Source organism: Apteryx rowi, unplaced genomic scaffold, assembly GCF_003343035.1.
Source record: "Apteryx rowi isolate R43461 unplaced genomic scaffold, aptRow1 scaffold_856, whole genome shotgun sequence".
Taxonomy (NCBI): Eukaryota; Metazoa; Chordata; class Aves; order Apterygiformes; family Apterygidae; genus Apteryx; species Apteryx rowi.
Window position 1 is genome coordinate 239,185 of NW_020451156.1, and position 21,919 is coordinate 261,103.

A 21,919-nucleotide genomic window follows, 5' to 3' on the forward strand; every position below is an offset into this window, starting at 1 on the left:
ATCCGAGCATGTAAGCAAGAATATGGGATATTTCTAATTCATAATCTGAATTGTATCTACAGATTAATGTGATTCATTAATCTTTTCCCCCCCCCCCCCTTTCTTAGTATTTTGGGTTCGTACTGTACAGAACTATGCTTCCAAAAAACTGTACGGAGCCAACACAGCTCTCTTCGCCTTTAAATGGAGTCCATGATCGTGCCTATGTCTCTGTGGATGGGGTAAATATTGTCTTCTGGTATCCATTTGCTATGAATGTCTATGAATAGCTATCTGTGCTATGAATGGCCTTCACCAAAGACATGGTTACAGTCTGCCTTTTTTTGATTCTCCTCCTCTCTCCAGCTTACCAAAATAACCGTATTAAATAATCATATTAAATAAGATGAAGGAAGGAAGTATACAATTGATTCATACTAAGTGTTAATACATATTTCAGAAAATAAGAATATTTATCTATCATTTCTAAGGAAAATATAATAGTTTCCACTTTCAAGATATTTGAATATTGATGTAGGCTTATGACTTCAGTGGAAAAATACCTAGAAGAAGGGCTTACTTGCAGGTTCATGAAATATGTTTATGATACGTCTATGCTTGACAACTTTTTACAGTGTTTCCATTGTTTTTTTTTTTTTTCCTCTTTCTTTTTTCCCTTGAGGGTAAGGGGAAGTGGAAGCTTGAGCTTATGTCTTACCCTATGAAACTGGCTTCTGACCACAAATTAAAAAAGAAGTATAATGTACAGGATGTAAACTTTACCTTTCTTCCCTTAAGCAAGGTTTTGTTCTTGCTTAACAAGAATTAATATCAGTTCATGCATTTTGATAGCCTAGTTTTTATTCTTTAATCTGTGCAGATTTTCATAACCTTTGTGGTCATGCCCAGCTCTTCTTTCCTTACGTTGGGAAAAATGAGAATAAATAAAGCTAAATATTGATGGGAGCTTAATTGGAGGATGGATCACCTTTTAATCTCTGATGTTTGCAAAAATCTTTTCAATCATCTAGACTAAATTTGACAACTTGTTTCCTGTGAATCGGCTGTGTCGGAAAACACTAAAATTCTAAAGTTGATAGTTAGCTGAATTAAATAAACCTTACATTTGAGGAGAGTGATGGCTTCAGTTTTCTGAATGCTGCCTAGTGGCATATCCAGTTGGCCTGCTGAAATGTGAAGATTGACACAGCAGCTTGCACTGTGTGCTTGCTCAAGTGAGAGAGGAGGAAAGGGAGATAATTTCTTTTTTCCACTTTTGTTTCCTTTCTTCCCTTTCTTTTCTTCATGCAAGCTGAAAAGACGAATAACAACAGGTTATTGTCCTTTTTCAATGGTTATTGTTTTCTTCCTTTTGGTATAATTCGTACAGGTTCCTCAGGGTGTCCTTGAAAGGGGTGAATCACTTATGATAAATATCACTGGGAAGGCTGGAGCAAATCTGGACATCTTGGTAGAGAATATGGGCAGAGTCAACTTTGGTCGATACAATAATGACTTTAAGGTAAGTAAAGTCAGTTAAGCCATAGGCACCTTTTGTTTTTTGTTTTTTTCTTTCCCTCCACAGGTTAAAAAAAGTATTGGGTTGGAAAGAGCAAAAGGATCAGGATTACACAGCTGTAACTTAACTAGTGAGTTGTAATATTTTGAGGTATTCATTTGAGTCTTTCAGCCACCGAAATCAAAGTGGAATTAAAAACTGGCAGACATCTTTTAATTTTTTTTGTTGGTTCACTTGTGCTGCCAGCCAAAGTGTCACCCACAAGACTTTCAGGATGAATTGAACACATAGCTAACATTTTAAGATGTGCAAAGCTGTTAGGATAAACTCAAAAATAGGTTGGAACTCCACTTAGATCTTGGCCTTACTTTGAGGCTTGTGAATCCTGGGGGTGTATTTGTGTGTTTGTGTATATATATACATATATACTTCTGTATTTCTTCCCACATCCAATTTCATTTATCAGCTGTGTACCCTTGCAAAATTTTCAGGCTGTCTCACAAGCTCTTTACCATGCAAAGTTTCCAACTCAGGTTTGGATTAGTCAGATGTTAGGAATAACTATCAAAAAGCCTCTGAATGCTTCTGAATCCATGCTGCATCTGGAAACTGTCACCTCCCCTCATTAGTGGTGATGCCACTAAAGTAACACTGGGAAGGGCAGGGGCAAAAGGGAAACTGCCTGTTTTAGACTTAACGGGATCCTCAGTGCTGCGTGATGTTTCCTAAAGAGAAGGAGAAGAGAGAAGTATTGTAGCGCTCATGCATCAGCAACTGAGTCTTCACTGTGCTTGTGGCATATACATCCAGTGGACAGCAGTAGTGCCAACTCTGTCTGTGCTGTCTTTACGAGGTACCTTGCCTTTTATTTGAGTGTCAAGAGAGGGCAGCTAGTTCCCCAGTGTTTTACCCTCATATAGATTCAGCACAATGTACCTTTTGGTGTGGAGGGGGAACAGTCCAGGTGATAAAGAAACCTCTGTGCTGAGTGCTAAATGAAGGGTTAAAGGTTGGATTAGGCAGGTGCTGGGTGTTGCTGTGGTTGTGTTGAAATTCACACTTATGCCAGTATTCAGCCTTTAAAAGATTAAGAATGAAAGCAAGTTTAGTTAGGCATGTGCACTTTGAGAACAATCCTCTAAAAACGGGATCCTTGCAGGTAGGAGAGTGAGTCTCTCAGGTAGCTTCTGAAAAAGTGCGTTGCTTCTTTGTGTAGAATGCCTCATGCTGTTCCTTAAGGCAGGCGCTCTTTGTGTTGATTTTGAAAACTAGGAATAATTATGCCCTGGTTTTTAGGGTTTTTACACATGTTGTGACTTTGCAAGGTGGGACAGTCTTCCCTAAAGTCATTTTTTAAATCCTGCATTTTTAAGCAAGTATGATAGCTTTTGTGGGTTTTGTTTCGCTGTTTTTTTCTCTCACTTTTTTGAGTTTGAAATGGACCATCTAGCTTTTGGGAAAGAATGTTGAAAGGTTTTTTGGTTTTAAAACATCCTGCTGATCTAAGCCTTGTTGTTGAAGGACACAACGGAAGGAAGAGTGTGGTTTTTATTTTTTCTTTCTTCTTTACATACTCACTGCCACCTATATCTTTATTTCAATTGGAAGATTCATCTCCATATTGGCACCTTGAATATGCATTGAAATACAGACAAAAGTAAGAATGGTCAGTAGGCACTTGAGATCTCATTTGAAACTCACACCATTCTTCGTGCTTAAAGACAGGTATAGTGAGGGAGGTTAGAAAGTTTTGGCCAAAGTTATGTTGCATTACTTCAACTGATTACCAAACAGAGTGAAGTCTAGGATCTGCAAGAAAGTTTTACTATTTAAACTCTGTGCAAATATTTCATTCTGATGTAAGAAAAATAAATGCCCATTTCAAAGACAGAAACTTAGGTAAAAGAAGAGAGAACTCCTGTTAGCTCTCATGCTGATGACCAGACTTGTTAGTGTGGTTCTGATTAGACATCAGAGAACAGACATATGACACAGTGTCAGCTCTCCAAGACCATAGAAAACATGGTGTTGCTTGTGCCTTTACTGGTAGAATGACCTTTTTTTTCTTTTTTTTTTTTTTTTTAAGGCTCATGACCTTATCTTGCCTTTGCATTCACTATGTGAGTACCCTGCTGTGCTTCAAGGGTGCACACAGTTCCATAGAAATGAAACAAGACTTGTGGGCTTGAAGCTCACTGTAAGCTTAAAGTATTTCACTGAATCAGAGCCACAAACCGTTTGCCTTGAAGAACTGATTTCTTGATACTGTATGTTAGCTGTAATAGATTTATAGGAAGTAAATACTGCTTTCTCTGCTATTATGCAGGTTAATGGCTTAGGTTACTTGACTCAGTATTACCAAATCTTGATTGTATCTCAAGTCTTAAGGTGCCTTTTTAGTGCCTTTTCTGCTTTTTATTAAGCCCCAGCTTTTGGAATCATGTCTTCATGTTAAAGCAAAATAGAAACCTGCACAGCTGTGGGGAAAAAAGTTTGAAAAAGAAGCTTAGATATCAGCGAAAGCTTAAAACTTTGAAGAGGAACAGATCTTTCACAGAGAATAAATGAAACCTTTTATTCTTAAGCAAAGCTTGTAATTTAGGGAAGACCAGATGCTTTGTTTTTTTCATACCCAGATTGACAGTTATTGTAACTACTTTGATTCAGCCAAGGTTTCATTCCTGACTTCATAGTTGCAGCCAAATAACTTCAATAATATGACGCTAAATGTGTTATGGGTTTTTTTTTGTTTTTTTTTTTCCCCCTCCTCCTAGGGTCTAGTTTCAAATTTAACTCTTGGTCAAGATATACTTGTTGAATGGGAAATCTATCCTCTAGACATAGATGGAGCAGTGAACCATGACATTAATGGCCAGCCTGAACAACTACAGAGATCTGTTGGTAATCCATCGAATTATGAAGGGCCCACGTTTTACACTGGTAGACTTTCAGTTCCTGGTGGGATTCCAGACTTGCCTCAAGACACCTATGTCAAGTTTCCTGGCTGGACAAAGGTATGACTTTTTGCAGTAAAAACTTGAATTCCACTCGAAAAGCTACTGAAACTTGTATGAAAGGTCAAAGTCCACTTCTCTCGGATCGGTAGAAGTAGGTTGTAGCTGTGAGGTGTATCAAATGTATTTAAATGACCAGGGAATGGCTTACTTTAAGTAAATCTGGAGATAAACCATTAAGAGGAGGGAAGCATATATTTGAAATATGTGTGGTGTTGGTCTAGAAGAGGGAGTGTAACAAAAATTAGTTTTCTGGCAGTGAGGAAGGTGACCTGTCAGGCTACTAAGAAATGCTTTATTTAGCTGTGGGGTTTTTTTTTTGACCTGAGATGTGGAGTAGATACAGCTCTTTGGAGGGAAGAAGTGAATGCATGTCTTAAGATAAAAAAAATTTTTTATTCTGGGACAAGTGAGATGCTAAAGGCCATTTTCCTGGTTATGCAGATTGATTAAGGTAACTAAGAACATATTTGCAGGGCTGTGTGAGGACCTGTGGATCCTGTTACAAATCACAGGGAGAATTAAGCTGCAAATGCAACCGCTAGTGTGGTGCCCATAAATGTGGGTCCAGTGTTTGGAAGATATTATTACCTCTCTTCTGGAGGTTACCCAGAAGTGGACTGAATGCATCAAAGAGCATTGTCTTGAGAAGCTTGTGGGCAGATCTCTGTTAGTGAGAACTTCTGATAGGGTTAAGGTATAACTAGAGCAGAGGAGAGTGTGTTTGCACAGTGCTAGGTTTGAAACAGCCAGCATGTAGGATGGGTAAGGACTAGCTCAACTAGCCTATGGGAGGCCCTGACAGCAAAATGTGTGCATTGAAGCGTCACTGCTTTTGGAGTGATTTTTAACTCCAGGCTTCAGGGAAGTTCCTGTGTTGGAGTTAGGTGGCTAAGCTAGTCCTTTCTGAAGCAGTTTGTTTGCTTACTGTTATCAAAATAGAATAGGCGAAGGAGGTATTGGTGATCTATACACAGTATTCTAGTGGTTAGAACACTTCCTAGTATGCAGGAGACCCTGATTCATTGCTGGCATTTAATGTTGCCAGCACTGAATATGAGGAAGTCTGCCTTTTGCTCCTTGTTCCTGTATCTGACACGGTCACTGAATAAAATCCAAAAATAGTGCTTTGCACAGAGACTGGAATCTGGGACTTTTGCAATAAATTCTGTCATCCAATGAATGACAAATTCTTTTTTGAGTAGTGAACATTCTTCAGGAGGAGAGATTGACCATACCTGCCTGCTGGCAAAGCCTTCTTTGGAATGGGAAATGGATCCAATAAGTCTTATGTATAGATGGGAATCTCTTCCTTTGATCTATTGAAAATAGTGACCTCTATTTTACATATTACCTGACCCTCTAAAGGGGTCTAGGTGAAGAGATCCCGATGAACTCTAAGTAGGACTGTTGAATTGATCCTTCAGGCTTTATAAGGTAATGGAGATATGGACTAGGCCACAGCTTTAAATAACAAGATATCCAAGAGTAGTAAGACTGAGATGATGCTGGATGCAGGGCAAGGAGGCAAGCAGAAACTGAGACTTCCAGATAACTTTACCAATGAGTAAATGCCTGTAAACCAGAGGGCAGTAAGAGTTTAAATTTCACTCAAATCCCATTGGATCTGGGCCCCAATTCCTTGAGTGGCACTGTATAAATTGCTGATGCCAAGGTGAGGAGGGAGACTCCTAATAGGAGTTAAAACCGAGGTATCTGATTACTAAGAGAACTATGGAAATGGCACATATTAGGAAAAAACATGCAGATCCAATGCTGATCCTACCTCAGCATGTTAAGGAAAAGAACATAATATGCCGGTCAGCCAAGCGGATGGGTGCAGCATTAACAGTCATGACCTACATTGTAGATTGTCTACATCAGTGGTTTTTGAAACCTTCATTGCTAACAAAACTTCTTCCACCGTCACTTGAGGAAACGCAATGCCTTTAAGTGTATCTGCCCCTGGAAGTATAGTTAGGTTTATTGGTTAGGTTTACTGGATTTTTTTTTTTTTTTTTTAATCAAAAAAGGTGTTTTGGAGTCATGACTGTTTTTCTTGACTCCTCTGGAATCATGGATTTAGTTGCTGATGCTGATAAAGAAAACTTCTTGTTTCTGAAGGTGGAGATCCCCCTCCTCCTTTTTTTTTTGTCTAAGGTATGTTTATTGGTGGTGTGTAAGATGTGATTCGCTGGATTTCAGACATGTGAATTTGTAAGTATGCAGTCTTTAGAAATTGCAGTGCTATGCTAATAAGGACAGTTTGGATTTGAGAACTGAAGTTCATAGCTTTCTTAGAAAAATGAGGTATAGCCAGTGACTGATTAAGATCAGAAGTAGGGACTTACCTGATCATAGCTCCTGCATCTAACACGGCTGATTCCTACACTAAACTCCTACTTTATATAGGGCTGGGGCCTATTGTACACTCCTTAATTCATCTTGCATGTGGGGGGAGCTTGCATTAATGCCATATTTTCTCCTAAAACTAGTACAGAAGCATAATAGTGAGGTTGAATAGACAGTTCTTCTTATGCTTTTTAATACTGCAAAAACAAGCCACAATACAAGATAAATTTGATTAAAAAAAAAAAAAAAAAGTTTGAGGTCGAAGTTTATTAACACCTTAGTGGAACTGTGCAAGATAGGATCTTATACCACGGAAGCGGATAGAGAGCTGTAATAACTCACCTGCATTTGCAAATTTACCAACTATTTATAAAATTTCTCTTGCAAATTTCCTAAAACTTGTTTTCAGAAATACTTGAGAAAGAAAATGCAAGAAAAAAGCCTTTGATACATCTTAAATGGTAATATTCAGTATACTACAATTGTGCTTCTGTAGGTCCTTAAAAATATTATTGCAATTTCAGCTATCCTAGACAATTTTAGAAGTCATCAGGAGTACAGTAAGAGTTCTTACTTTCCAGTGACTCAGACAGTTTTATTATTCATATCAGTGTACGTCAATGCCATGAATTTGTTTATTTTTCTTCTATATTCTTGACTACTAAAGACCAAAGCAAGAGGAAAACATAGATGAGCTTGTTTGTTCCCATCCCTTTTCTTGTCTAATGAAATCTTAATTGTCTGGCATGTGGTGGAAAGGAGGCCTGTGAGGAGCATAAGCAAATTATTTGTTCAAACCAGCCGTATATCCTCCCTTATGTCGTGTTTAATGAACCAAGATTCAGCTTGACTCAGTATGAATCCATTTACATTTTTGTTCTGAACTTTCTGCAGTTCATCAGTTTAAAGACTATTGGAAAAGTATGTGTTTGTGTCACTTTAGTGTGTCTACTTTCTGGTGTATAAGTTGCTTTATTTTTTCTTTTACTTGCCTAATATTACTTTATTTTTTAACTTTGGGTATTATAATGTTAGGTATTTTGAACTAAGGGATTCTGGCTACCTCCATTATAAAAAGTCATTTAAAAAGTTTGTATCCAAAGTTAACCACAATTTTATTGAAATTAAATTCATGACAGAAAGCCCCAAGATTTTAATGGTCAAAAGTAAGTAAAACAAAATATAGTACTCTCTTGTAATTTCACAGGTTCTTTTGTTGTCCAAGTAATCTGATTTATAATAAGCATTTGAATTTCATATGTCTAAACAAGCTGTGCATCTTTTTCATAAAATCATAAAACAGGAAAGGGGCTACTGAGATAGTGTAGTCTTATAACTTTACAAAAAGCCCCAACACAGAATTAGGATTTGCCCTCTTTTTTGTGATTTCTTTCTCCTTTTAGCAATCGGCTTCAAGCAACTACGGTTTTCAAGTTTGCTTTGGTCTGAAACTTAATGCAAAATTCAGTGACAGGAACCTGTCATTTTATTTTCCTAAGTATTGCCTTATTTGGAATGACTGCTGTATTTGACCACTTCAGTTTTAAATATTAACAATGATTTTCACTTATTAAGGAAATTAGATTTTTTTGACTGTTTGTATTATTTTCTTGAATATATTTTCTGTCCTGGTGTTTAGTTCTATCAAACTGAGAGATCACGAAAATTCAGTTACTGTGCAGAGTGTTATGCTTAATAAAGCTATATAGTAAAATGATCACTGTCAAATTATTAAAACTTGATTTTTTTTTTCTCTTTTAACAGGGGCAAATTTGGATCAATGGCTTTAATCTTGGTCGCTACTGGCCAGCCCGTGGTCCTCAGTTAACCCTTTTTGTTCCAAGCAATATCCTTGTTTCCTCGGTGCCAAACAATATCACAGTGTTGGAGCTGGAGAGTTCTCCCTGCAGCACCCAGATGTGCGAGATAGAATTTGTAGACAGACCTGATATCAATGCAACCACACAGTATGCAAGCAATGCCCCTCCACTCTTTGTGAGAGACACGTGGCTGAACCACCTATAATGATTCGAGTATTTCCTTGTCTTCCCCAACTTTGCTTCCCTTTTGCCTCAAACCATACTTCCCTTTTTTAAAAGAGTCAGTGTTAATCAGTAAGCTGTTTAGCTGAGGCAGGTTTTTAAATTCATAAAAGACTTCCGTTTTTTGTTGGTTTTAAGCTAGCAAGAGTTAAATACAGAAATTCTCTTTTAAAAAAAAGAAAAGCTGTAGCTTTAAAGCTGACCTTGGAATGTGAAACTGAACCCAGGTGAAAGATAATGTTGGCATCAAGGTCTAGTAAAAATGTAGCCCTGTAGACTGTACTTGCATTACAAGGACCCTCTCACACTTTTCTTTACCATTTTTTGCAACTGGAGAGAAGTGCACAAAGAGGTGCAGAGTCCCACTATCTTGCTGTTTGCTCATGCGTACATCAGGGGGGCTGGTGCTTCACAGTTGCCAATAGACTGTTGATACTTTCAGCCAACCTCTAATGTCTGGTTAGCGTCAGTATTGTTTTAGTCTGCACTGACTTGCTGCCAATGTTGAGTGGATCTCATCTCCTCTTTTCGCTGCCGTGTAAGTGACCGTTGAAAAATTTGAGTTAGTTGCTTACAGGAGCAGTGGCAGGAACTGAGGGAGAGAGCACTTGAGTGCAAGCCGGTCTTAAACAGCAGCAATGTGGATATTGGAGCTTGTGGTCACAGTTCTGCAGCCGTTCCTGAGCTGGTGCTGGTGATGCTCACATTTCTGAGCCAATTTACTGCTTCCCTTCTGAAGGTGTAAGAATCAATTAATAGGTGCAAGGACACAGGTGAAATTTAGGCTCTCTCCGTTGGACCRTATACTCTGATTAACTTGCCTGCTGAATAAAGTCTTAAAATGAGCCATTTTAAAATTGCCCTTGTAACTGATCTTTTTTTTTTTTTTATAATGGACTTGGATACCTGTTTTTAATAGGCCAGAGCCTTGGAAGCTGAAGGTTTTAAGTCAAAACATTTAATTCTTTATTAGTCACTAATCGACATTTTATGTTTTGTTCCAGTAAATTAATGATCTTTGTAAGTGCCTGATATTTGCAAAGATGCAGAATCACTGTCAGCAAAGCTGGCTTTCTGTATCAGTCTGAATCTCTTTGTTTTGACTCTTAGGTTTTAAAGTCAATCATACAAACTCCTTGGTGAGATTTAAAGGAAAAAAATTTGAGATGATGAAATTAAATATTTTCATAATCTGTCAAGTTGCTTCCTTTGAATTTGTATGACGTTATTAAAATGGTTCTTCAAAGATGAAATCCTTTCTGTGTTCATTTGGGAGGGAAAAACGGGAGGAGGAAGTGTTATGAGCAGTTAGAGTATCAAGGAGAAATGGTACTGTAAAGTCTCTGTGGACAAGGATTTCTTGTTCATGCCATCCGGACAGTCTCATTTGTTTTCCGTATTGGRAAGATTTATGTAAAGCAAAACAAAGCAGTTGTAGGAGGCTGCAAGGACCCTGGAGTTTACACCCTTTGCTGAGAAGGCTGATGTGAAAACCTGACCCTTTCTTCTCAGTTAATGAGGGCTGTTTCCCTCTCCTAAAGAGAGGAGTGAAAGGGAGCACCGTTCCCTTGAGTATCTACAGCTCTCTGTGTTTGGCATGTTTGACTTGTGTTTGATGGGCTGCCTGCTTTAGTGGTTTTCCAGCTCAGGCAACTATGGTTCACTTGAGCCAAACAGAAAGCTTCTACTGTTAAATTCATACCTCAAATGCAAAGTCTTATGGCCGAGGGCTGTGTGTACACTAGCAGGACCTGAAACACTTCATTCTTGGAATAATGTTCTGTCCTGACTCCAGATTTTTTTTTTCCTCTGGGCACCATTCCTGTGCAGACCCTGGAACAGGCTCTGCAATTATTTTAGTAAAAACTATTAATTACCTCCGAGCCAGGTCTTGAAAGTAAGGAATGGAACAGAATTAGTTTCATACCGGTTGTGGGTTTTGTGGCTTTAAGTATGCAGAATGACAGTACTATTTAGATATTATTCCTACAACAGTTCAGTACTTTAACAGCCAGGAGTATTTTTATTTTTCTGGCAGTTAGGGCTACAAGAGGAGTGGAAAAGAAGATCAACTTGTAGCTCTTATTCTCACTTCATTTGCTTTTACATTGTACTCGCTGAAAACATAATGCAGTCTGTGACACCTCGCTTTTTGCTGTATCTGCAGTCTTAGAAGCACAAAGACTTTGCATCAAGGATTGCAAACATCCTTCTGGATGGAAATGATGCTAAGAACAACACGGAAAAAGGTTTAACTTTTTTTTTTCAAGTAGGACTCTAGATAGTTTAGCTAACATACCTGCCTATTCACTGCTGTCTGAAGTGATCTGTTGCCTACAGAGAGGAACCGAAAGTTGGGGCCCTTATTCCTAGGCTTGATCTGCCCACAGGAAGACACTGCTGGAGGTTGCCAAGTGGCACAGTATTTATAAATATTTGAGTGGGCAGAGGGGAGATCTCTGTGACAGCAGGCTTTCGGAGCACATCACTAGAGCGTGTTGTGGGAGCCGCTTACTATTTCTTTACTCAAGGATGTGGCTGTAGCTGCAGCAGGGGGATGTGCTGCCCTGCACATGTCACATGCTGGCTCCCTGTGCCTGCACCGTTGCTGCTACTGCGTGATTGGGACTTATCCAGATTTCCTAGCCATGGTGTGCGGTCCTCCTGGGATTTAGTATGTGATACAAAATAGGACAGCTTCACATTTGCTCCTTTGCAGTCTCAAGTCAGTCAGTTATTTTGACCTATCCTCTAATGAGGTTTTTATTGGCTGTCCTGGAGGTGGCAATGAAATCAGAAATGAAATTTTTTGATAGGGGGCCAAATGCATAGTGGAAGAGTGGCTTAGGGGAGTTAGCAGACTCAGTGGTCAAGGCACCAGCCAGTCTAGTTCCAAGTTGTTTCTGAAGGATGTGGAGTGAATATGTTGCCAGATCCCTGGTTCATGTCTACACTGCAGCTGTGTGATCTGCTCCAGATACTGAAGCCTGGCTGTATGGGCTGTCCAGCGGAGCCAGCTGTGCCCTGGAGGCATGGCAGGAGGCAATGTTTCTGATACTGTAATTGTGGCTCCTCAAATGCTCCCTCCTGCCTGTCCTTGGGAATTTGCAGGTGCTTCACTGGCACAGTAGCTAAATAATGGGCACAGCGTTCTCTGCTTTTGATGGAGCCGTGCAAACCTGGTCTTAGGAGTCAGAATTGGTCTGTGAGGAGAAATGGAAATTTTACACTGATCACAGGCAGAAAGCAAGTGTGGTCTGTGCAGTTGTGTGTGGGAATGCTGTTGGAATCTGCCTGCAGAGTGCGGAGGTAGGGGGCTTGGCTTAGCACAGATACTCTTCCAGTCCTGCAGTGGTTTGTAAACTTAAACTGTAATCATGCCTATGCAGGAGTGAAGGCCTTTTAGATGTAATTGCTTGGGATGAATGAGCAAGTAGGTGAATCTGAACTGGTGAACAGTGTGCACAGTATGGTTGTATTCTTAATGTAGGGGTGAGACTGCTGTCTTTCCCTTTTGTTCATAATATAATTATCATCTTGGGTGATAACCAAAACATGGGAGTCCCTGCATCATGAGGATGAGACTTGGCCTTGTCCACACCTCTCTAGCCTCTCTGGGCCCTCTGTAATTCTGTGCAAGGTGGCTTTCCCTAGCTCCCTGCTCTCCATCTCTTCATATGCACTGAGTTTAGAGTGCAAGGGGAAGGCATCTACCCTCCGTCTTGGGTGGGCTTGGTCACTTTGATAGAGTCAGGTAACTAGCTAGATGATTGCAGTCTCCTTGTATTTTAATTTAGGATATATCAAAATCACTGGGGACAACAGACTTTCCAACCTTTGTCCTAGGAAGCTCAGTCTTACCAGCAAAATTTCCTCACACCTCTTCCCAGCAATGGATACAGATACAAGCAAATTGCTTGCAGTGCTGACAGATCCTAACCTGAACCTCTGACAGCAACTTGGTTCTTTACTGGGCATTGTTATCTCTTTACCAACAGGAAACTGGTGTTTGGTGTTTGGTTGCATGGCTTTGCAGTCACTCCTCATCTTCTTCCCTTTTCTGCTTGTAAATGCTCTAGCATAGCCTCCCAGAGGAAGCATTGAAGACTGACGTACAGTCCCCACATTTTCTCTTTAGTCTGTTTTTTGTATGAATCTTTGTCAGTCTGCAAACACCATTTTAACAGATAATACAAGGAGAAAGGTTTGTGAGAGATGATCTAGTTGTAAGCCTCTCTGCCCTAAGCCAGCATCACCTGAACATGGAGTATTCCCAGCGTTTTTATCTGACCTGTTCTTCCAAACTTGTAAAGCAGATCCTAGTCGAGCTGTTCTAGTGTTTTATGGTTAGAAAATTTGTTAATAGCTATTGCTATATATAAGCCCGTTATCACTTTTACTGTCCACAGCCAACATGAAGCACCTCTTTGTGCTGTGAGATTGTTCTGGGCCTTCTATTTTCTTATCTCCATGAAGGGCTGGATTTATACAAGGATTAAAAGGTGCAGAGCAACATAAAGAAGATTCAGCAAGGATGTGAAAGGCAGGTATATCCTCCTGAATGACCTGGTCCAGGTGTTGCAACAGCGTTTTCTGAAAAGCATGACYGAGTTGCAAGAAAGCTGTTTTGCAGGCCTGGACTTAAAAGTGTGGTAGCCAGCCTCACGATCCTGGTAGAAGGATCACATGATGAAGGGAACTGGAAGCTAAAGAAGAATGGGGTCTGCTTTAATGATTCTCCTTCAATAAGACAAAACTGGGCAAGAAGAGATGATCTTGGGACTCAATGCAAAGGACTGAATGGAAGAAAATGTTGGAAAAGGAATCAGAGGGATCGTTGTCCTGCTTTTGCTGAATAAAGTGAAAAATCCCTTTTCAGAATATTTTTTGTTGTTTATCTTATTACCAAGGGGGGGAGTAGTGAACCAGAGCCCCCAGCTTTAGGGGAAATCTGGAAGGAGTGTGGTACCTACAGGGAGGCTTTGCAGAACTGGTGATAGTTTCAGGTCCTTGGTAATTCAATCTCCTTCACGGAGGATACATGTCTGTGGGGCCAAGGAATCGGGGATTTATTTAAGAATTCCTGTCTTGGGCCTTACTGCATATACCTGTCCTTCAGCAGCCAAGTGCACACAGGAGCCAAAAGTCCAGGTCCCAGTAAGGTCCCACTTTTAAATCGTACTCCATAATGTTGTAACGGGAAATGTGGTCTTGATCATAAAACTCCCCAGCGTGCATTCGTAGCAGACTGTGCAAACATCTTGATATGATCTTGCACTTCGGTAACATGTTTGCAGTTGCATGTCAGTCATTTAACCTACTTTTCTTTTGTAGGCAAGAGCAAAAATTACCCCCAAAGGGAACTGGGTAAGTTACTTCAGGGTTGAGTGTGAGACTCTCCCACAGAACTGGCCTTTGTGAAGTGGAGTGGGTCTGGTGGATACTGGTGCATAAGCCAGTAGGAAAATACAGGCAGTATCTGTGGTTTGAAAGGATTTTTCAGTTGATTTCCTTTACAGTGTATGCATCTTTTTTTTTTTTTTTTTCTTTTAACTCAGTCTTTCTGCAGGGCTTACATCTTCACTATTTTTTTGTGTGTGTGTATATATATTAAATGTTCTGTAGGGCTCACACACCCACTCTATGTTAAAGGAGAATTTTCACAATGTTGTCTGCTGCTGTGGGCCAGAGCACAGATCTGAGCACACTGCAGGGAAGTGCCTAGCAAATGTGGGTCATCCCTGTAATGCTTCAGTGAAGAAATGCTTCTTCTGTTTCATTCTTCCTGGAGTCTCTGGTTCTTCCTCTTGTATTAGAGAAGTCTTATTTGGAGAGGAACCCAGAGAATTTCCTTCAATCTATTCTCTGAAGTGAAAATGATCTCCACCCCTTCCTCCTATCCATTTTTAGTTTGCAAGTTGGCCAAAAATCCCTTTGCGTACAGCTTGCTTATGCTTCTCTCCTTTCTTCCGAATCCCATTTGCAGATTCCTTTTCATGAGTTCCACAAATCTTGATAGGGTGTAGGGAGCAATTGCTCTTTCCTGGTGTCTAGTCTGAATTTAAGCAAAAGTCTTTCCTAGTTGCGGAGTTCTGCTCTCAAAAGCATTTGCCTTTCAAAAGGTGATGGATTATGTGTAGCGAGCATGCAGGATCTGTATTTGTTCCTGCACTGTGAATGAAGGGGCTTTCTTAAGTGTAGGCAGACTTGTTGAGTCGAGGGAGAAGCAGCAGCTAGCAGCTCACTCTTAACGCTCCTCATGCCCTGTCCTTTGCTTGCTGGGTCACTGAGCTTTGGACAGCAGTCTTCCTCCTGTGGCTCCCTGAAAATGTAGTTGCTGTTTCCACAGCAGACATTTATGAGATAAGAAGTTTTGCAGAAAGAAAATTTACATTTACACTTCTCTGTTGCCCCCTGCACCTTCTTCAGGTTCAATCTTATTTCTGGACGCTGAAAATACTCTGATGTACCAGTGAGGTTTCCCAGAAGACTGTTGGCTCCAAGAGATGGGTCTGGACCCTGCACACACTCTACATAACCTTTTTCAAGCTTTCTGACTTTTTCTTTCTTCTCAGTTTTAGGATGTGGTTTGCCTTAATCATGAATAGGTGGTGGATCCGGTGTTCTGAAAAACCTGAGTACCTATGCTGAACTCGTGAGAGGTTAGTATTATTTTCTGCAAATTTTCTCCTAGCGGTGAAACTTCCTCTGAAGATTTCTGCCATGGTGCATTCCTATGTTGCTCTTCCTGTCTTTTTGATCCAGAGCAGTGTCTACCTCAAAAGCCTAAGTTAAAGTAGTGTGAGTCTGTGAACTACAGCCAAACGTAGACACCTGCAGAGATGACTTTTTTTAAAGCACTGAGTCTGGTTGGCGTCTGCTGAAGGAGCTCTTTGTTTACTTGTTTAAACCTAACCTCTCTGGTTCTTTTGGTTTGACTCAAAAGCTTCAGAGTTGTGCTGAAGAAAGCCTGTTGCTTCTATGGATCCTTTCTGAGTTTAACTGTCTGACACCAACTGCCCTCTGCTTTCATATTAGCCAAATTTTGGGCTCCTGTTGGGCTCCTTTTACTGAGAAGAGGGAAAAAGCCAACAAACAAAACTAAGCTTGGTCACCCAGCCTAGGAAGTAAAGGCAACTTGGATAGAAGGTGCCAGTAGTTCAAGTACAAGAATACCAGCTAGCTATGCCTCAGTCACCCAAATGGCTTTTTTCTTTTTCCCCAATTCTAAAAAAAAACCCAGGCTGTGCTAAAATCACTGAAATGAGATCACAATAGTAGCATATTTGACTTACATTTAGTTTGTTTCCAGTTTGTACCATACCAATAGGAACAGTGCTGATGGGGGTGCTTAGATGCTACGGAGATACAAGTGAACAAGAGTATTCAGGGTTTCAAAATACGATCCGGATAAGAAGCCTTGTGAAGACAGAAGGGCAAGCACAATAGTGTATCAGGAAGGTAGTAATGATTTTTAGATTCTTTTCCTTTTTTCAAACCCCAGCAGCTCAAAACCAGCCTAGGTTGACAGTAGGGAGGTGAAAGAAAGATATCTCTCTTGCTGCCTCCCACCACCATCAACCAGCTGCAGGGTGCGGCCTTGCATCTCACTGCAGTGAGGAGGGTGGATGCTGCTGAGCTCTGTAGCTTTCATATTTTCATAGCTGCAAGTGGAAAATTCGAAATGAAAGAAAGGAGTTGAGCTGGTATGAAGGTTAAGCTTCCCAGGCAAGATGTACCGAGTGGGGAAAATATATCCAAATCCTAAGAAAAATGAGCCTGACCACAAGGCTGTGAACACTCTTAGCTCTGCTGTTGCTTGCTGCCCAACTGCTTGTTTTTGTCTTGGCTTGCATTTTGCTCTGGCAATTTCAGAGCAGGAACCATGCTTTTTTTCTGACTTTTTGAAATGCATCATATGTTTTCAGTTGTTCACAAAATAATAAGACTAGATGATGCCAGGTTTAGTTTCACTCCAGTTTCTAGTGAGCAAGTGTCATCTTCAGAAATACAACCGCACTGCTGTACTTGTCTTGCTAGGTGGGTGAAAGAACGCTCAGGGAGTCTGACTGTTCCCCCCTGTCTCTGCGTGATGAGCTTGGTCAGGGGTCTGCACCATGGGCACAGCAGAGTGGGAATACTTTTTGCACTTCAGTCATAATTTGAAAAATAAATAAATAAATAAATAAAACACAGCTCAGGGAGCTCACTTTGTTGTTGTTTATTTTCTTTTTCACCTTTATTAAAAGTGTATTTTTTACATAGGAGTAATGGTACTGAGTTTGACTAAGGTCCACTTAGCCATGTATTGTCTTTTGAAGGTGAGCATAGCAGATCATCCCTTTCTAAGTTTCAGCCCCTGAAACTTTCAGGTGAAGGCTGCTTTTTCTTACTAAGTTGAGGTGGAATTTCAATGCTTTTAGCCTCTCTTCTGTGGAAGAGACTCAGCTTTGATTGCTGATTCAACTGCGAGCTGCTCTATTGCCATGACTCAGTCTGCAAAAAAAAAAAACAAAAAAAAAAAACACCCAAGCCCTAATGGTGTACAGCAGTCAAGATGATATAAAAGTATCAGCTCTCTTTTAACAACCTTGGTTGCTTGCTCCAGAGTGTTTTTTGGTTTTGGGGCTTACTCACTCATTGTCAGTCTTGATGGCTTTTGATAGCAAAAATTTGATATTGGTTTGACTTGGAAAGAATGTTCCTGTTCTTATGAAGTACTTAGTTTTTTCCTGCTACCTGTTTTAGTGTGTGCATGCAAATTGGTAAAACCCCCTACTGATTATAAATGTCAAAATGTGAAGTAAAGCTTGCAAGCAAGTTTAATAGGAGTGAGTATTTTGTGTGAAAACCTTCATAAGTAAGGACAGCAATCACCTATTGACTGAGAAATGTTAAGAAGAAATTGCTCAAACCCCCCCCCCCCAGCTGTTTTAGAATAATGATGAAGTTGTTTTCATCTTCTTTGGAGACATCTAACAGGAGACGAAATGTCTTGGGCCATTAATAAGAGTGTGCATGGTTCTTGATATCTTGAGACAAGGCAAGACGTCTAGCAATGAATACACAGATTTCTGTCTCTATAATAACAAATACTTAGCTTTAATGTAGTACTTTTCACCTGCAAAATGCCGTGTTTTACAAAAGAGGGCACAGTCTTTTTGCCCGTGTAACAGATGCAAGGGTAAATTGACTGAAGCCCCTGGCAAGGCTGAGAACAGATGTTTAAAAAGCACTTTTTTTACAGAGAGAGGTGAAGAATAAGGGTGCTGCAATCTCTTTTGGGCATATCAACTCTGTCAGGTAGCGACTGACTTGCTTGGGCTACTTCTGCCCAGCTGAAGTTTGCAGCCCGATATGCTGGGGAAGCCAGCGCAGAGAGCGGAAGCAGTTTAACTTGTGGCTACCAAGCAAGCTGCAGGTAAAAAAAACTTTGTTTTTTTTTCTTTTTTTTCCCCCCGCCCCAAGCACAAGCACTGTCCACACGAACACAGCAGGGCCCAGCTGTGTTCTGCCCCGGTGCCTCACGGTTTGTCTGCTTGGGACTCTGCGCGTTTGCTGTCACGATGAAGCAGTGCCCTTTCTTTCAGCGGAGTGGCCCTCTCAGAAGGGCACGTCTGGCTGAGAGGTCTGCACGAGCTCTCAGGTGCTGCGGACGCAGCTGCTGCTCTTGCTGGAATAAACACATCTAAGCTTGTGTCATTTACTGATTAGGGAGATGTGGCTTTTGCCTTGAAGAATCTCACTGATTTTTTATTGTGTTTTGTTCTGGGTTGGTTTCCTTCCCGCAGAGCAGTAACTTTGTGCGAACTTGTGGCCTCATGTCTGGAAAACATGACAGATTTTGTTAGGAGGTGCCACTAACTAAAATAAACATTGGTACAAGCTACCTATTTGCTCTGCTATAAGTGAGTATCAGCTTTTCTACAGCTAATTCTGTACAAATAATTGTCATTTCTAGAGTTCTCTTCACTTTTTTTCCAGGAACGAGGAACCCTGCACATACCCAGTGGTATGTATTGGCATGACAGTTAAGGAACTGGGCATAGATAYTGGCATGTGCCTTCTTGAAAATACAAGCCACATTCAGTCATATCATATGATTGAGCTTTCTGTTGTGAATTACTTTACAAAAAAAGGTTTTTTTCTTGTTTATGATGTAGCTAGTAGTTGCCATCAATCTGTACAAACCCTTTCCTGGAATTGAAAAAAAAAATCATGCAAAGAAAAATGAGACAGTATCTCAGATACCTAGTGCTGAAACACCTCTTGCCTTGCTTTCTAAGACAGTGGGATAAATTGTTAAATAATTATCCCTTAATGACTGACCTTTCATAGATGCTAATTCAAGGCTTGATTGTTTTAATTTCACACTCACGGTCTAATTTTTATGGAGTCTGTAAATCAGTTTAGTTTTTTACAGTGTAGAAACAAGAAAAGTTCATTTGTTAAGCAAATTCATTTGAAAGAAGTTGGTAGTGTTTGGTTAAAAAAAAAAACACACAACAAAAAAACCTTCCTTTACTCTCTGGTAGTCTTCCACTGTAACATCCATCACTTTACTGAAATTTTTTTTCTTAATGCTGTTTTTTTTTTTCTTAATTTTGGGACATTCCTATAGGTATATAGAACAAGCTACTGATTGAGCTATGCTGTAGGTTTATTCCACTGTAATTGTTAACAAATAATGATCTGTTAAACAAGACAAATCCAATAGTTCTTTCCACAAATTTTGGTCCACAAGGAACTTTGAAATTATTTCCCCCCATCAGAATGAAATTTGAATAAGAATTCAGAGCAGTAATAATGAAACATTTGATTTGAGTAATGCTGAAAAATAGGCTGCACTTRCTATAAAGTAGCTTTAATCTGAAGCTGAAACAAAATCAAAATAACAGCATCAGATTAAAAGGTGTTGATCATTAGCCCATGCAGCTGTCATCAGAAGTCTGTTCTTTCTGGTGTTCAGATTGTCATGAAACTGCCCTTTCCAAAACAAAATATTCTGTTAGTACAGTCACAACATTGACATCCCGTTTGTGTGAGCTCTGCTTGCAGCGAACATGAGCTTAGGCTGGCGAGGAAGTGAACGGATTTATCCTTAACTGCAGGTGACTGTGGGAGAGGAGGCTGGTGGTGTAAGCATTCATGTGAAAAGCAAGAGGGCAAGATGGGAGCCAGTTTCCCCATGGGGGGTTTTGGTAGTTCCCTAACATTTCTGTTGAAAAGAAGTGAGTACTGACCTGCGTTGTGTAAGGGTAGGTCGGTGAAGCAGAACTGAGGAGAGGACAGCCAGCCTACATCCGTACTTCCTTTTTCTTTCCCTTTGTAAACTCTTTAGCCCCATGTCTGTAGAGTTGCAGGTTTCTTGTCCACTTGCCTCGTGCTATGAATTTCGCTATTCTAGAAGCACAAACAAGATTTGCTGATAGCAAGGGCAGGCCTTTGTTCTGCAGCTTCTCAACAGTGATGCTGCGGTGCCAGCAGACAACGTTGTTGGTCCTTCCAACCAGCCAGCCTTATTTTGTTGCCATTCCTGGTCCTCATGAAAAAGCAACAAGGAATTGAAGTGCATAAGTAAAAAGGAAAGCTGTTCTCTCTCTTTCTCTCTCTCTCTTCTCTACATGTTCTTTACTCCTTTCACGCATACTTTGGTAGCGGAAAAGACAAGTCACTCAGTCTGCGGTCATGGTCTTACTTGTGGTCAAATTTCAGTTTACCAGTTATGAGCAAGTACAGAGATCTAGTGTGGTCTTTCTTTACTTTGATTAAGGTGCTTTTGTACCTACTAGCTGGTACTGCTCTTTCTATGTATGTGGGACTGAGACTGGTTAAAAGTAGGGGAGAGACCCTCTCCTCAACCTACCTGCCCCAACCACAGTATTTCTGTGGAGACAGTTTGAGGAGTGCCAAGTCTACATGCAAAAGAGACACATATGCTTTCATAAAGAGATGTGCAACTGGTGTTGCTGTCAACTTCCAATTCAGCTGCTTGCAAAAGAGCAGATCTGGTAAAGTCAACCTTCATTCAGTCCTTGCTGTCTTACAAGGTGCTAGTAGCACTGAGAATGCCTTTCATGAGGGTTTCATACACTCACATCAGCTTCTTGCAGATCAGATTCTTGACAACTTGCTGTAGTCATTGAAAGTAAAAGCAAGGAAACAAGCATCTTGCTGGAAATTTAAAAAAAAAAAGTCAATTCTATGGAAATTTTTGTTTTGCAGCACCTGAAACCATGAAAAGCTTGCAGTGTGCTGCTACTGAACTGTATATACTGAATGCATGCTATTACTCAGAAGCAAGAAACTAAAATTCAGAAAACCTTTCAAGATGTCTTGAAATTAAAAAAAAAAAAACACAAAAAACACTTAAAGGAGTATGATATCAATCATATATTTGGGTTAATCAATCATATATTTRGGCTGTGCTTACACGGAGGATGAAATGCTTTCTCTTTCAGTCATCTATAGATAAGAATCCTTACTGTCCAATGTTTGAAGACAAACAATACCTGCTGCACCAGTGAAGAGCAGCTTTTATTGGAAGATGGCATTAGCTAGGCACCTTCAACTGTTTATTGCCAGATACCCTTCACGTTAGTGATGTGGCCCTACCTGCAGAATCTGGATCCAGATTGGGACTTTCCTGGCTGGGGCATCTCAGATTTGGCTACTGGAAAGGGCAGTGTGAGTAGCTCAGATCTGGGGTCCCTGTCTCCAGGTTGAAATGTGAMCCTTTCCCAAGGAGAACTGGGAAGGTCCTGAATTTCTTTTGAAAATGCACATCATTTTCTTAACATCTGAGCTCTTGCTCTATGCCTCAAGTCCCCTAGCTATAAAATGGGGACTCTTAAAGGAAAAAAAAAAAAAAGGGTCATGGGGCTAGTGGGCTAGTGATGCATAAGAGAAGGCATTACTCTCTTCAGCAGAGAGATCACATGCATGTTATTATTTCTGAGAGTTCAAAGGAGTATCAGGAATAAATGAAGASAAAAGCCTTTGATCAGTGACCC

The 21,919-nt window shown here is 40.3% G+C and overlaps 1 protein-coding gene across 11 annotated transcripts in view; it reads left to right on the forward strand.

Annotated features, from left to right (window-relative positions):
- Nucleotides 1–21,919, forward strand: part of GLB1 (galactosidase beta 1) — a 63,768-nt gene that overhangs the window by 38,173 nt on the left and 3,676 nt on the right. For 4 of the 11 annotated variants that reach the window (XM_026090283.1, XM_026090282.1, XM_026090286.1 and 1 more), the window contains 5 exons: nt 108–221; nt 1,370–1,501; nt 4,273–4,512; nt 6,637–6,672; nt 8,629–10,159. In XM_026090283.1, coding sequence (XP_025946068.1) covers nt 108–221; nt 1,370–1,501; nt 4,273–4,512; nt 6,637–6,672; nt 8,629–8,889 — 783 coding nt within the window. In that variant the 3' untranslated portion in view covers nt 8,890–10,159. Of the gene's footprint in view, nt 1–107; nt 222–1,369; nt 1,502–4,272; nt 4,513–6,636; nt 6,730–8,628; nt 10,160–15,481; nt 15,569–18,153; nt 18,273–21,919 lie in introns of those variants that run through there. The other 7 variants (XR_003257609.1, XM_026090287.1, XM_026090288.1 and 4 more) reach the window with 7 other exon arrangements.